Source organism: Balaenoptera borealis (genome assembly GCF_965194805.1).
Source record: "Balaenoptera borealis genome assembly, chromosome: 1".
In the NCBI taxonomy this organism is placed as follows: domain Eukaryota; kingdom Metazoa; phylum Chordata; class Mammalia; order Artiodactyla; family Balaenopteridae; genus Balaenoptera; species Balaenoptera borealis.
Genome location: NC_138860.1, coordinates 133,778,049 through 133,791,949, shown reverse-complemented (window position 1 = coordinate 133,791,949; position 13,901 = coordinate 133,778,049). Strand labels below are relative to the sequence as shown.

The 13,901-nt window shown below is 32.2% G+C and overlaps 1 protein-coding gene across 5 annotated transcripts in view; it reads right to left on the bottom strand.

Moving 5' to 3' along the window:
* Nucleotides 1–13,901, bottom strand: part of LRRC40 (leucine rich repeat containing 40) — a gene marked incomplete at its 5' end in the record, with an annotated part of 51,692 nt that overhangs the window by 24,420 nt on the left and 13,371 nt on the right. For all 5 annotated transcript variants that reach the window (XM_082357459.1, XM_082357460.1, XM_082357462.1 and 2 more), the window contains 6 exons: nucleotides 714–886; nucleotides 3,295–3,437; nucleotides 7,295–7,418; nucleotides 10,352–10,481; nucleotides 11,634–11,707; nucleotides 12,843–13,024. In XM_082357459.1, coding sequence (XP_082213585.1) covers nucleotides 714–886; nucleotides 3,295–3,437; nucleotides 7,295–7,418; nucleotides 10,352–10,481; nucleotides 11,634–11,707; nucleotides 12,843–13,024 — 826 coding nt within the window. The remainder of the gene's footprint in view (nucleotides 1–713; nucleotides 887–3,294; nucleotides 3,438–7,294; nucleotides 7,419–10,351; nucleotides 10,482–11,633; nucleotides 11,708–12,842; nucleotides 13,025–13,901) is intronic.

Here is a 13,901-nt window from a genome sequence, read left to right as displayed (position 1 = left end):
TGGCCTCAACTTATCTTTCAAGACCTAAATTCTCATAATCTCCTTTCATGCACCCTACCATCTCAACTCGATTCCTTGCAGTTCTCTCTCTATATACCTACAATTTATTTTCTAAACTTTCAGAGCTTTGTTTGTGCAGTTTCCTCCTGCCAAATGAGTCATTCTGACCACCTTACACATGCACTTGAAAATAGCGGTCATCCTTCAAAGATCACATGGTAGGACTATAATGAGGCATGACCCTGTGAGTACATTTAAATTTTGTGCTCTAGGCAATTAACTTGCTTCACCCTGGTCCCAGTTCTATAATATCATCTAAAAATTTTACTTCTTCCACAAAGTCTGCCCTGATTCTTCTCAATAAATTGTGATTCCTGTATCTCCTTTAAACTCCCAAAGTATTTCGTATCTCTCCCATGGCTTTACGTCATTTAACAAATTCAACAAATATTTATCAGGCAGCTTCTACGTACCCAGGCATTGATCTAGGAGTTATTCGTAGAGTTTGTGTCCTAGTAGGCTGGAGTAACTGATTCCATTAGCATATTAAGCTTGCTGCCAAGAACAAAATCTTTGTAGGTCTACACATGATACCTACTCAATAAACATTTATTGAATTCGATTTACAAAAGAGATCTCTACATGCTTTTATAACTTATGAATTACAACCAAATACAGACATGATTTCTTATTCATTCCATCTTTAAACTTACCTACTAATATCATTGTTGCTTAGATCAAGCCTTTCCAAAGATTTCAGCAGTGTAATTTCATCTGGAACAGATTTTAACTTGTTATCTCGCAGATCTAGCACAAGGATAGAATTCAGATGCTTAAGGTGTTCTGCCCCCAACATTTCAATCTGGTTTTCACCTACATGTAATTCCTACAAAAGCAAAGATCAATCATGTGTATTTCTGTATTCAACTTTATACTAGATAATGAAAATAAAATTGAAATCTTGATTTCAAATCATTGAAAAACACATGGAAAATTTTCTAATTACTAAGATGCTTAAATTTTTAATTATATTTAAGCGATCTTACAGTTAAAGAAAAATGACAAAAAGGAAAATTTTCAAGAATTTCCTAGTAATTTAAAAATTAATTAAAGGTTTAGTCTGGAAGAAAGTTCAAAGTTTATAAAACCAAAGCAGAGAAATGATTTAGTAGTTACATTTATAGAATTAATAAAAACACGAATCCAAGAACTATACTGATAAAAAATTAAAGTTTTAAAACAAATCAGTACAAGTTTAAAAAGTTATTTATATTATAAAAAATGTTTGTTACTCAACATTTTTATTAGTGGTTATTATATATACTGATTTCTCACTAGCAGAATCTAAGATTATCAGATAGATAATTAATCTTATTAAATGATAACTTTTTCAGTTACTTATATCATTGTCACCATTCTGTTTAAAAGAAACTCTTGTTTATGGTTTCCTTTGCTGTGCAAAAGCTTTTAAGTTTAATTAGGTCCCATATGTTTATTTTTGTTTTTATTTTCATTACTCTAGGGGGTGGGTCAAAAAAGATCTTGCTGTGAATTATGTCAAAGAGTGTTTTGCCTATTTTTTCCTCCAAGAGTTTTACAGTGTTCAGTCTTATGTTTAGGTCTTTAATTCATTTTGAGTTTATTTTTGTGTATGATGTTAAACTTAAAAGCTCTTGCACAGCAAAGGAAACCATAAATAAGACGAAAAGACAACCCTCAGAATGGGAGAAAATATTTGCAAACAAAGCAACTGACAAAGGATTAATCTCCAAAATATACAAACAGCTCATGCAGCTCAATATTAAAAAAACAAACAACCCAATCAAAAAATGGGCGGAAGACCTAAATAGACGTTTCTCCAAAGAAGACATACAGATAGATGGCCAAGAGGCACATGAAAAGATGCTCAACATCACTAATTATTAGAGAAATGCAAATCAAAACTACAATGAGGTATCATCTCACGCGGCTCAGAATGGCCATCATCAAAAAAAATCTACAAACAATAAATGCTGGAGAGGGTGTGGTGAAAAGGGAACCCTCTTGCACTGTTGGTGGGAATGTAAACTGATACAGCCACTATGGAGAACAGTATGGAGGTTCCTTAAAAAACTAAAAATTGAACTACTATATGACCCAGCAATCCCACTACTGGGCATATACCCTGAGAAAACCATAATTCAAAAAGACACATGTACCCCAATATTCATTGCAGCACTATTTACAACAGCCAGGACATGGAAGCAACCTAAATGTCCATCAACAGATGAATGGATAAAGAAGATGTGGTACATATATACAATGGAATATTACTCAGCCATAAAAAGGAATGAAATTGGGTCATTTGTAGAGATGTTGATGGACCTAGAGTCTGTCATACAGAGTGAAGTAAGTCAAGAAGAAAAAAACAAGTATCGTATATTAATGCATATGTGTGGAATATAGAAAAATGGTAGAGATGAACCTATTTGCAGGGCAGGAATAGAGATGCAGACATAGAAAATGGACGTGTGGAGAGAGGGGGATGGGGACACAAATTGGGAGATTAGTATTGACATATACACAGTACCATGTGTAAAACTGATAGCTAGTGGGAACCTGCTGTATAGCACAGTGAGCTCAGCTTGGTGCTCTGTGATGACTTAGATGGGTGTGATGGGGTGGGGGTGGGGGGTTGGAAGAGAGGTCCAAGAGGGAGCAGATATATGTATACATATAGCTGACTCACTTCGCTGTACAGCAGAAACGAACACAACATTGTAAAGCAACTATACTCAGAAAAACAAACAAAAAACAAAACAAAACAAACAACACTAATGTATGAAAGTATACATACAGAAAAGCGAAGCATAGCAAATTTAAATACAATGTTAATGTTATACACTTAATACCAAAAAAAGTAATTAATTTTAAACAGACTTTATGATGAGGTAAACATGAATTGGCAACTTATAGAATTAGATACGTATTCATTCCTGGTATTCCAGGTTTCCTGCACTATGGTCCCAACTTACTTTGTTAGTCTCATCATCTACTACTTCTCCAGTTATAAACTACTCTCCAGATGAAATGGACAAATTCTTATTTTTAAAATTGATTACTGCTTTTTTAAAAAAAATCTATTATTAACAATACCATTAATATATTTAGTCTTTAAAATTCTGAAAAATAGGAATATAGGAAAAAATAACACATAACTAATACATATTCTCAATGTAAAATACGTTTAAAATTTCATTTTCATGATTAACTTTCAGAAAATGTATAGTTATTTAATAATCAACTAAATAGTACCTTTAATAATTTACACGAAGGAAATTCCGGTAGAAAACGTAATTTATTCCTCCGTAAATAAAGCAATTCTAGTGATTCCATGCTAGCCAATTCAGAAGGTATAGTTTCCAAGAGATTTGAATTACAATCCAAATGCTTTAATCCTGTAATATATATTTAGTGAAACACAAAGATATTTTAATAGAGAAAAAATATTGGTTTATAACTGTATATATACATTCAAAGAATGTGTACGTAATCATGAGGACTTACAAACCTGTGATGTTCTATACTGCTATAATAATCAAGAATCCTAGAATACCACTGAATTACATAAATGTAAACTAAAAATGTTTTACTTTTAGTTATAATTAAAGAGAAACAATGATATTAAAATCAATGTTTAATAATAGTTCAGGTCATCTTTGTAAAGATTTAAAAAACAAAGTACTCTAGTACTCCTTTAAAGTACTCTAAAATATATAAACTATATACTATGAGATTATTTCCCTCAGTAATTATACATCTTTAAAAAGAAAAAGCTTAAGGTAAACATACATGCATACTACTCGTATGAAAGAATGTCAAGTAACTCTGGCCAGTAGTAGCTTAGACACATCTGTATTTAAAACAGGCAATTGATGTTCTGTCAAAAACCCCTGGATTTCTATGTATTCCCTCTTATTCTTTCATCTACACATAATGCCTCTCTCCCTGTCTTCTTTCCTTCCTTTCTTCTAATTTTTTTTAAGTTACGTTCTTTCTCTAACACCTTAGCTAACACTCTTGGTAAGAAGGTATAAGATAGCTCAAGAAGAATGTTCTCACTTGCAGCATCTCTCTCACCTCCTGGATCTTTCTTAAAAGGCAGAACAGAAAACAAAAATGGAAAAAAAGTAAAGGTCTTCTTTCTCTTAAGACTTTAATAAGCAGTTTTCTCCCTAATCCATATTACAGATTCTTCCACTTACAATGGCCACCATATATTTTCCACCATATATTCTCAACCCTATAGTTTGAATAGGCAATATGCATTTTACAACTTTTTTTCCTGTACTTTGAGCCTGTCAATTTTAACATAATTCAACACTGAATTGATGTACTGCCTTAGACTACTTCTTTCATTGTTTAAAGTTAACTGCTTTCCAAAACAAATTTAATAGTACTACTTTCAACTTATAATATGATAATTTATGTATTATTTGGCTAGATCACTGAGAAAAATGTCACAATCTGATCTACCCTAGATCCAATAAATTCTATAAAGCAAGTTTGTTTTAAATTTAGAAACTAGTTTTCACAAGTGCTTGCACCTAAGAGCACTGATTGAGAATAGAAGCAGTACATAGAAGAAAGTGAGGTGGGACCTAGAGTCTGTCCTACAGAGTGAAGTAAGTCAGAAAGATAAAAACAAATACTGGGGCTTCCCTGGTGGCGCAGTGGTTGAGAATCTGCCTGCCAATGCAGGGGACACAGGTTCGAGCCCTGGTCTGGGAAGATCCCACATGCCGCGGAGCAACTAGGCCCGTGAACCACAACTACTGAGCCTGCGCGTCTGGAGCCTGTGCTCCGCAACAAGAGAGGCCGCGACAGTGAGAGGCCTGCGCACCGCGATTAAGAGTGGCCCCCGCTCGCCGCAACTAGAGAAAGCCCTTGCACAGAAACCAAGACCCAACACAGCCAAAAATTAATTAATTAATTAATTAATTAATTTAAAACAAACAAATACCGTATGCTAATGCATATATATGGAATCTAAAAAAAAAAAAAAAATTGGTACTGATGAACCTAGCTGCAGGGCAGGAATAAAGATGTAGACATAGAGAATGGACTTGAGGACACGGGGTGGGAGAGGGAAGCTGGGGCGAAGTGAGAGTAGCATCGACTTATATACACTACTGAATGTAAAATAGTTAGCTGGTGGGAAGCAGTAGCATGGCACAGGGAGATCAGCTTGGTGCTTTGCGATGACCTAGAGGGGTGGAATAGGGAGGATGGGAGGGAGGCTCAAGAGGGAGGGGATATGGGGACATATGTATGCATACGGCTGATTCACTTTGGTGTACAACAGAAACTAACACAGTATTGTGAAGCAATTATACTCCAGTAAAGATTTTTTAAAAAAAAGAATGTTTATATATGTATAACTGAATCACTTTGCTGTACAGCAGAAATTAACACAACGTAAATCAATGATACTTCAATAAAAAAATAAATTAAAAAATATAAATAGTAAAAGTAAAAAAAAAAGAGCAATGGGGATGGAGTAAGAAGATGCAAACGCTGGCTCTACAATTTACTACATAATTTCTAAGCCTAGGTTTCTGAATCTTTAAAATGTAAATAATATGCATCCCTACTAACTTGTAGAACTATTGTGGCAGCAAAATAATATATTTAAAAGTATTCTGAGTTACAAAGAACCATACAAATGTTAGATACTGTTCTTGGAATCTCATCATGAACAGTGAAATAATAACTAAATGTCCTACTGGTGATAGCTTAAAAGTTTCATTGTCATGGCTAAAGAACAGAAAGCATCTGAGCATAATTATATAGTATATTAGAAAAACTGCTGTAAGTTCAAAGTATTTTTCTATTGACTTCAATATTTGCTCCTCTCTCTCAATATTTCTACTCAATTTGTGAAAAAAAAAATGTTTACATATGCACTCCAGATATATTTTATGTTTAGCTCTACTTTCTGATACCTTTATTGAAAATGGCAAAGGCAAGCAGAGTCAACTACTGGTATCACAACTAAAGGCTCCCCTAAAATGTCAATTCAATTTATGGCAGATTTAATTTATGCACTCCTGTTATAAATTACAAATAACCATTAATCTAAAGTAAAACAGCAGTGATCATTTTGTAATGTATAAAAATATCACTATCTTATACACCTGAAATAATATAATATTGTTAGTCAATTATATATTAATTTTTAAAAAAGTCAAACAGCACAATTGTACAAATTCACTGCAAAATAATCTGTAATCAACTGTACGAAATCACATCTATGACTTCCTCCACAAAAGGGAGGTTTAAAAAAATGAAAAGGCTCATATATAATTAGCAAAAAGGAGTAGTAAGGTCTATAGCTGACACAGTGTGGTCATCAACTAAGAAATAATAATAGTTTGCCTTTAGACAAAAAAAAAAAAATCACTATAAAGATTTTGGACTCTAAATCAAGAATTCTAACATGATTAAGTATACTTACTTAAAAGGTACTGAAATGTACCTTCAGTTTTTTTTATCCCTTAATATTAGTTCTACAATACACCAAATATAATGGTTCAATGGTAAACTGTAATGGAACCACTAAATTTTAACTTTTTTTTAAAAAAGAATTGACAATTTGGGCAAAACTAGGCTATCTCTTGACATTATTACTTATGGACCTCAAGGAGGATACAGCTATAACATAACCACGTATCAAAGGTGGCATCACCTAGGAAAGGGTAATGACCTCTTAGTAAATGTTGAATAAATGAATGAAGAGAGAGAATAGCTCAAAACCTTAATCAATTTCTCAGGTATACAATATTACCACAATTTATAATCTTATTTTCTTTTTCTCTTTTTGATATGCCAAAGTATTGTTTTGGCGGTAATTCTTTTTTTTTTATTGTTTTGTTTTATTATTTATTTATTTATTTAGGCTGCGCCGAGTCTTAGTTGTGGCACACAGGATCTTAGTTGCGGCATGTGGACTCTTAGTTGCAGCATGCATGCGGGATCTAGGTCCCTGACCAGGGATTGAACCCGGGCCCCCTGCATTGGGAGCACGAAGTCTTACCCACTGGACCACCAGGGAAGTCCCCTGGTGGTAATTCTTTACAAAGTTGCTAGACTACAATGGCCTGGAGAAAATCTGACTAGTTGTTATTGTTTGCATTTACCACCACAAAATCTATTATTTTACTTCTCTGTAACTAACAATATAAAAATTCATTTTTTTAAATGTAAGCTGCACCAATTTCAAATTTTTTTATTTTTTAAAATACAGAAGATTTACTTTTCATTCCACTTATTTCTGCAGGCAAACTCTTCAGTTGATTACTGGAAAGATTGAGTTGCAGCAGCCTGGATAGAGAAGCAAAACTAGCAGGAACAGTTGTAAGATGATTGTTCGAAAGATCCTTTAAAAAGAGAAAGACAAAATGAATGAATGAACAAGTAAATAAAAAAAGAAAGGATCTCTAAGGGGAATTTCAGAATTTTGAGGGCATTGCAACATTAAAAAAACTATTTACAGATGATATGTTTTGTAACTCTCATTCACTGACAATTTCACAGATCATCATTCATTACCTCAATATACTCTGTGGGCCTACTATGTGCCTAATAATGTAGCAGAGAGGAATTAAAATGAATTCTGACTTCAAAAATATTTTACACAAAGGTTTCTGTTAATATTAAGTCATGCTGTACCATGTTATCATGTTTTCAAAAAAAAATCTATTTGTTCATCCATTATTTGTTGAGTACCTATGATAAATAAGGCAAACTGTATAGTTAAACTGTAATATGAAATGAAAAACATCTTTGCAGAAAAAAAAATTCTTGGAAGAAAAAAAGTAAGCTGAAAAAAAATGGCCATTTTAATTTGAGAGGAAAAAAATATTCCCTCTTCGTTCTGCTGACCTCAGCAAGTCTGCTTTAACTAAGTAAAGAAGTCTACTCTACTCTCTAGTTTTCACTCATTCAAGCTTGCCTAATTAATCTCTATACCTTGATATTGCTTTAAGTCTTCGTTTCTGTTTTGTCTTTTATGACAGAATATATTTTTGAAACTCCCTTTAAAAGACAATGTTATGAATCAGGTATTCTTCTTACGACATTCAAATCAGATATAAGTACTACACCAGCTATCATCAAACTGTTAGGTAAGGCAAGTGGCAACAATGAATAAGAAAAAAATGACTTAAAGGAACGGTTCTCTGAAGACCATGATTTAGTCTAACGTTAAACAACTGTAACTCCAAATAAATTAAGAAGATAGAAAAAGGAAAAATGCTAGATCAGTGTATTTTTTAAAACACACTGTTATTATAATAACATAAAATAACATATTATCATAATCTACAACATCAATATAATAATGTACAACTCAAATACTCTAAGGTCTAAGAATCAACAGATTACTAATAAATAAATATTTTGTAATATCAAAAGTTACTGACACTAAAAGCAATGTAGTATTCTGGATTGGATCCTGGAACAAAAAAAAAAGGACATTAGTGGAAAAACTGGGAAAATATTATAAAACCTGTAGTTTAGTTAGTAATATTGAACCAACGTTAATGTCTTAGTTTTTACAAATATCCCATAGTTATGTAAAATGTTCGCCCATTAAGGTGGGTGAAGGGTATATGGGAACTTTCTGTACTATCTTTACAACTTTTCTGTAAATCTAAAATTATTGCAATATCAAAAGCTAAAAATAAAAAAAGTTTCTGATAAAGAAAAGATTCACAAATTCTTAAGAAATTTTAAAGAACCCAAAACAACAGAATTGCTAATAAATAATTACTGCAGTTAATGACTAAATTAGATACAAAATAAGTACAGTGCATATAAATTAATCATTATTTATGCTAAGTCATTTCTTCAATATTTATTTAGTACCATTGTGTTAGGCAGTTTTTATATAACTTTAAGAAATATTACTAGCTTAAATTATTATAGATCTTATACTTTTAATGTTTTAATATATTGCTGCTCACATTTATGATTTATTTGATAATGAGTCCTTAAGAACACAGTTCTCAGCTGAAACATCCTTTCATTATGCAATGACTATATGGGAACCCATAAGGAAAGTTTATTAGGTTTCCTTTAAGCTTTCTACCAGGCTCTTTTTTTTTTTTTTTTTTAAATCAATTGCTATCTTTTACCAGTAAATTTTATAAGGAAATCTGATGGCTCCTTCCTTTACCATTCATTTCACCTACCTATGCCTTTTACTTTCCAAACCTTATTTCCAATCTGATCAGATTGAAAAACAAAGAGCTACTAAAGAAATGGTTGAAGAGAGTATGTATTTTGATTTCAAACACTAGAGCAGATGGGTGAAATATCAAGAAAAAAATAAGTAAAAGAAGCAATTTTTCCTTGAATAAAAAATAAACTTCAAGGCTAAAATGACTAATGAGGTTTTCAAAACATGTAATTGTGACTAGAACAAGAATGTAACATGAAATAACTATGTGGAGTAGAGATTTATATTAGAACATCTGATCTAATATAGCTGAAGTCTTTCAGATAGGATACCTTACAGTAGAGTCTTACTTCTTCTGTGGTAAAGTGGGGGAACAAAAAAAAGATACACTTTGAAGTCAGATTATTTCATGTTAAATTCCTAAATTCCTTACATATTAGTTATATGACTTTGGATGAGTTACTTTTTTTTTTTTTTTTACAAGTCTTAGTTTCTTATCTGTAACGGGGATAAAACTATCTACTCTGCTATATGTATAGCAAAGTAATATGTAATATGCTATATGTATAGCAAAGTGCCTATTGTTTGTATTATTCTTAATAGTATGACTAAAATAATACTTGCATTGCTTTATGGTTATCTCTATTTAAGATGTGAAACGGATAGAATAAAAATTTTTACCAGGAAATATGGCCATTTTGAAAAATAGGGTAGAAAAAGCAGGCCCTGAAGGCATTATCTGGACACTTAGAGGACAAAAGGGCCATAAGGGCTACAGAGGAGGAAATGAGAATGGATATAAAAAAGGGAATTGGTATACGCTAAAAACACCTTTCCTCTATTTTGCTAAGCCATAAAAGCCTATGAATAACAAAGTCATCCTCAATGGCTCCTTTCCCAAACTCTATTCCTAAATTAAAATCTAAGGTGATTTCCTTCATAAGAAAAACATAAGAAAATCAAATTTACAATTACTAATTTAGCAATCTAATTGTAATTCAGTTTCTGATAATCTAGTCATACAATCAGCTGCCCATGTACCCATGATTTCAATCATACATCCAATTTTTCAGTTTAATGAAAAATCCCACCAGCCCCAAATTATATAAATATTGCAAAATCAAAACTTACTAAATCTTCTAAGTTGGAAAGTTGTTCAAATCCCCCTGGTATGCAAGTTAGTTCATTATGCTGGAGATATAGGCCCTTCAGGTTTCTTAGATTTGTAATTTCTTCAGGGAGTATTTTCAGCTTGTTATGGCTATTGATTGATAAAACAAATGCTGAACAATTTGGTGACAACACAATAAATATTTATAAAGGCATTTTTGCTAATCAACTACCTGGGCTCATTAAAAAAAATGAAGTAAGTTTACTAATTTTAAGTACTTACAAACTTTACATCCTAAAAGCACACACCCATTAAAATGACAGTAATCTAAAATAATCAAATTGAGAGTTTCAAAGAAATAAAGATTTTTAACCAAACATATAATTTGTGAACTTTTGATTGGTTCCTTTTAATCAACTTGATTTTACATATAAAAGAATACATTGGGCTATAATTTTTACACTGCATATGAGTTTTAGAATTTTGACAAAAATGTGCACATACATACACTACAATGAAGTCACATTTTACATGGGGATTAGGTTTCAACTTAGCACTCAAGACAAAAATAGCTATTTCTGTTTGAGGGCCTGGCATGTCCAGATGAATGCAATATGCAACTCCAGTCTTATTTTTCACCAAATAAGGACTGTTATTTGAGGAACTGTTCTCCCTCAAACCAGTTAACTCCAGAAAACTGCAACTTTATCATGCTGTGTTAGATAGATTTATATCTATTTTATAAGCCCCAGCTTTTCAAACTATGTTTTGAACACTTAAACTTTTTCATTTTTTTCTCCTAAATTAAATCATCCCTAATCCCTTTCCCCCTGTGTATATATAACATATAAGGCAGTTATTTTTCTTGAAAGTCTGTGTACTGAAGGGCAAACAGAGTTAGCTAGGGCCTTAGCCACCTGGCTTCCCATGTACCTATCAGTGAGTACCAGACGCATACCCATGGAATCCCAGGAGTCCTCAGAAAAGTTTAAAAACTACTAATATTGAAAACATGAAATTTTCCTCATTATAACCACTAAAAATTATTTCATACAAATAAAAAGTATTTTTAAAAAAATCAACTGGCCTTAAATTTGTAAAACCAGAAAACATGCAGGCAATTCTAAAACAAAAAATAAAATAATCTGAGAATTAAAACTTAAAATTATTATTCTGCTTAATCACTTTCTGAGATAATACAAAACATTTTTTACATGTTAGAAAAAATGTTTGAAAAAAATTTTAAAGAATGTTAGATTTACACCCTTATACTAGCAATACTGAAATAAGCTTAAATTTTACCTGACATTAAGTTTCTGAAGATTTTCTAACTCTCTTATAGCAGAAGGAAGGGATGTCAGCTGATTATCATGTATCTAAAAGTTATTAAAAGACGCAGTCAATATCTTAGTCTTATAATTAACCATGAGCTTTGCTATTGTACAATATTCTCTGATGATAGTCTCGTTATTCTAGCTCAAAAGCATAGTTGGGCTACTGGTAATTTGTTTTGAGTACAGAAGAGAAAAATGAGTTTGAAATTGACCAAACTGCTGCTCATAAATCATGAAGTGATAAGAGATCAATTTTAAATACTACAGTTAAAAAAAAAACTTCACCTCATTGAGTGGAACTTCAATCTCAAATGAGAGATGACAGGGTCAGAAATTAACAGCCCTCTGATGGTATGATTTATGTCAACATTTACAAAAAATAAATGAGGAAGGGGACTTCTCTCATGTTCTTACAGAATCATATTGCTTTCAAGGTACAAGGAACCTTTAAGAGAACACTTATGCCAATCCATTCATTTTACAAATGAAGAAAATAAAAACTTCTCTAGAAATCTGACGACATCCAACTTTTTCAGACATGAAATGGAAAATTTTTGATGATCTTAAGTAAAGTATATCAGAAGTCTGTGGATTATGAAATAAACTACTCATGACATGGCAACTAGGGATTAAAAGCATAGTCCCTGAATAAACACACAAAAATTTAAGCCCAATAATTTAAGTCAGTCTTGGAGATAAGTTACCCCAAAAAACCCCCAAAAAACCAAAAAAAAACCCAAAACCAAAAACAAAACAATATTAAATACTTGCTTTAACATCTAGAATAATAATGATACAAATAATAGAAATTAAAAAAAAGACGAGCAGCAGTAACCACTTGTTAAATACCAATTCTGTCTGTATGCATTAACTCATTTAATTCAAAGAACAATTTTTAAAAACAGGTAGTAGTACCAGTCTCGGTTTATAAATGTGGAAACTGAAGCACAAAGAGGTAACTTTCCCGAGATCACACAGCTATCAAGTGGCAGAGTCAAAATTTGAAGCCTGATGTTTTGACTCTGCACTCTTAACCATTATGCTATGCCGAACACAGTAATTTGTTATTCTTCCTTGCACTCTACCGATTGAACATGGGTATTCTATTTCTCAAAGCCTAAATTTAGGTTTAGAGTCTCTTCAGACAAAGACCCATATTTATAATCAGTCAACTTACATCAAGAACAGTCAGTGCAGGAAGGAGTCGGAGGTCATCAGTAAGTGACTGAAGTTTATTGTTTGATATGATTAGTTTGGTCAAATCTGTCTGTTCCCACCATCGCTCAGTAGCACTGAATGAAAGATTCTGATTAGCTTCTTCAGGGATATCCACATTTATTCTCCAAACACACTGAGGCACTATTTCCACCACCACCACACCAAAAAAAAAAAAAGAAGGGAAAGAAATGAGATACTAAGTACATATGTTTATAACAGCTATTCTGCTTATCTACTGAAAAGAAGTTTCTGAAACACTAAAAAAACACTTTCAAATAAATCAAACAAATAGCAATGAATTACAACTACATTACAGTGGAAGTTGATTTTATTCCAAAGCAGAATATTGGATATATATTTTTCATATAAGATCTCACTCTTATCTTCATTCAACTATATTTACTATATACATTCCCTGCACAGCATATAGTGGTTAGATATACAAGACAAATAAAGAATGGACTCTACCATTATGCTACCATAACAGAGAACGTATGGAAATCAACATTTAAACTAACTCATTTATATCTCATAGTAACTCCGTGAGGTAGGTGTTATTTTCACTTTACAGATGAGAAAAATGGGGCACAGAGAATGTATCATTTACCCAGGGTTATATAGCTAGATGGGATTTAAACCCTGGAAAAACTAAATTGTCTTTGCTTCTCAGTGAATATTTGTAAGGTATATCTGACTCTGGTAGCTGCTCTCTATTTTATCTGACGTACAATTTTATTTCTTATCCCATCACACAACATTGTATTACTTCTGTTGCAGCATATACAGCAATTCCTTTGACACTGCAGATAAGACTGTTCAAGTTAAACAGAAAGAGTCCAGGTTTATCACTATAACACTTGAAGATCTAGAAAATATTAACTTGCTCTAGTGCTACAGCAGAACTATTTTAAATAGTCCTTCATTCCTTGATACCAGTAGGACGATATACGGGTATAATCTAGAACTTTAGCTAATATTAATCAAGGCAACCATTGGTTATGCCTTACAGTTATTAACT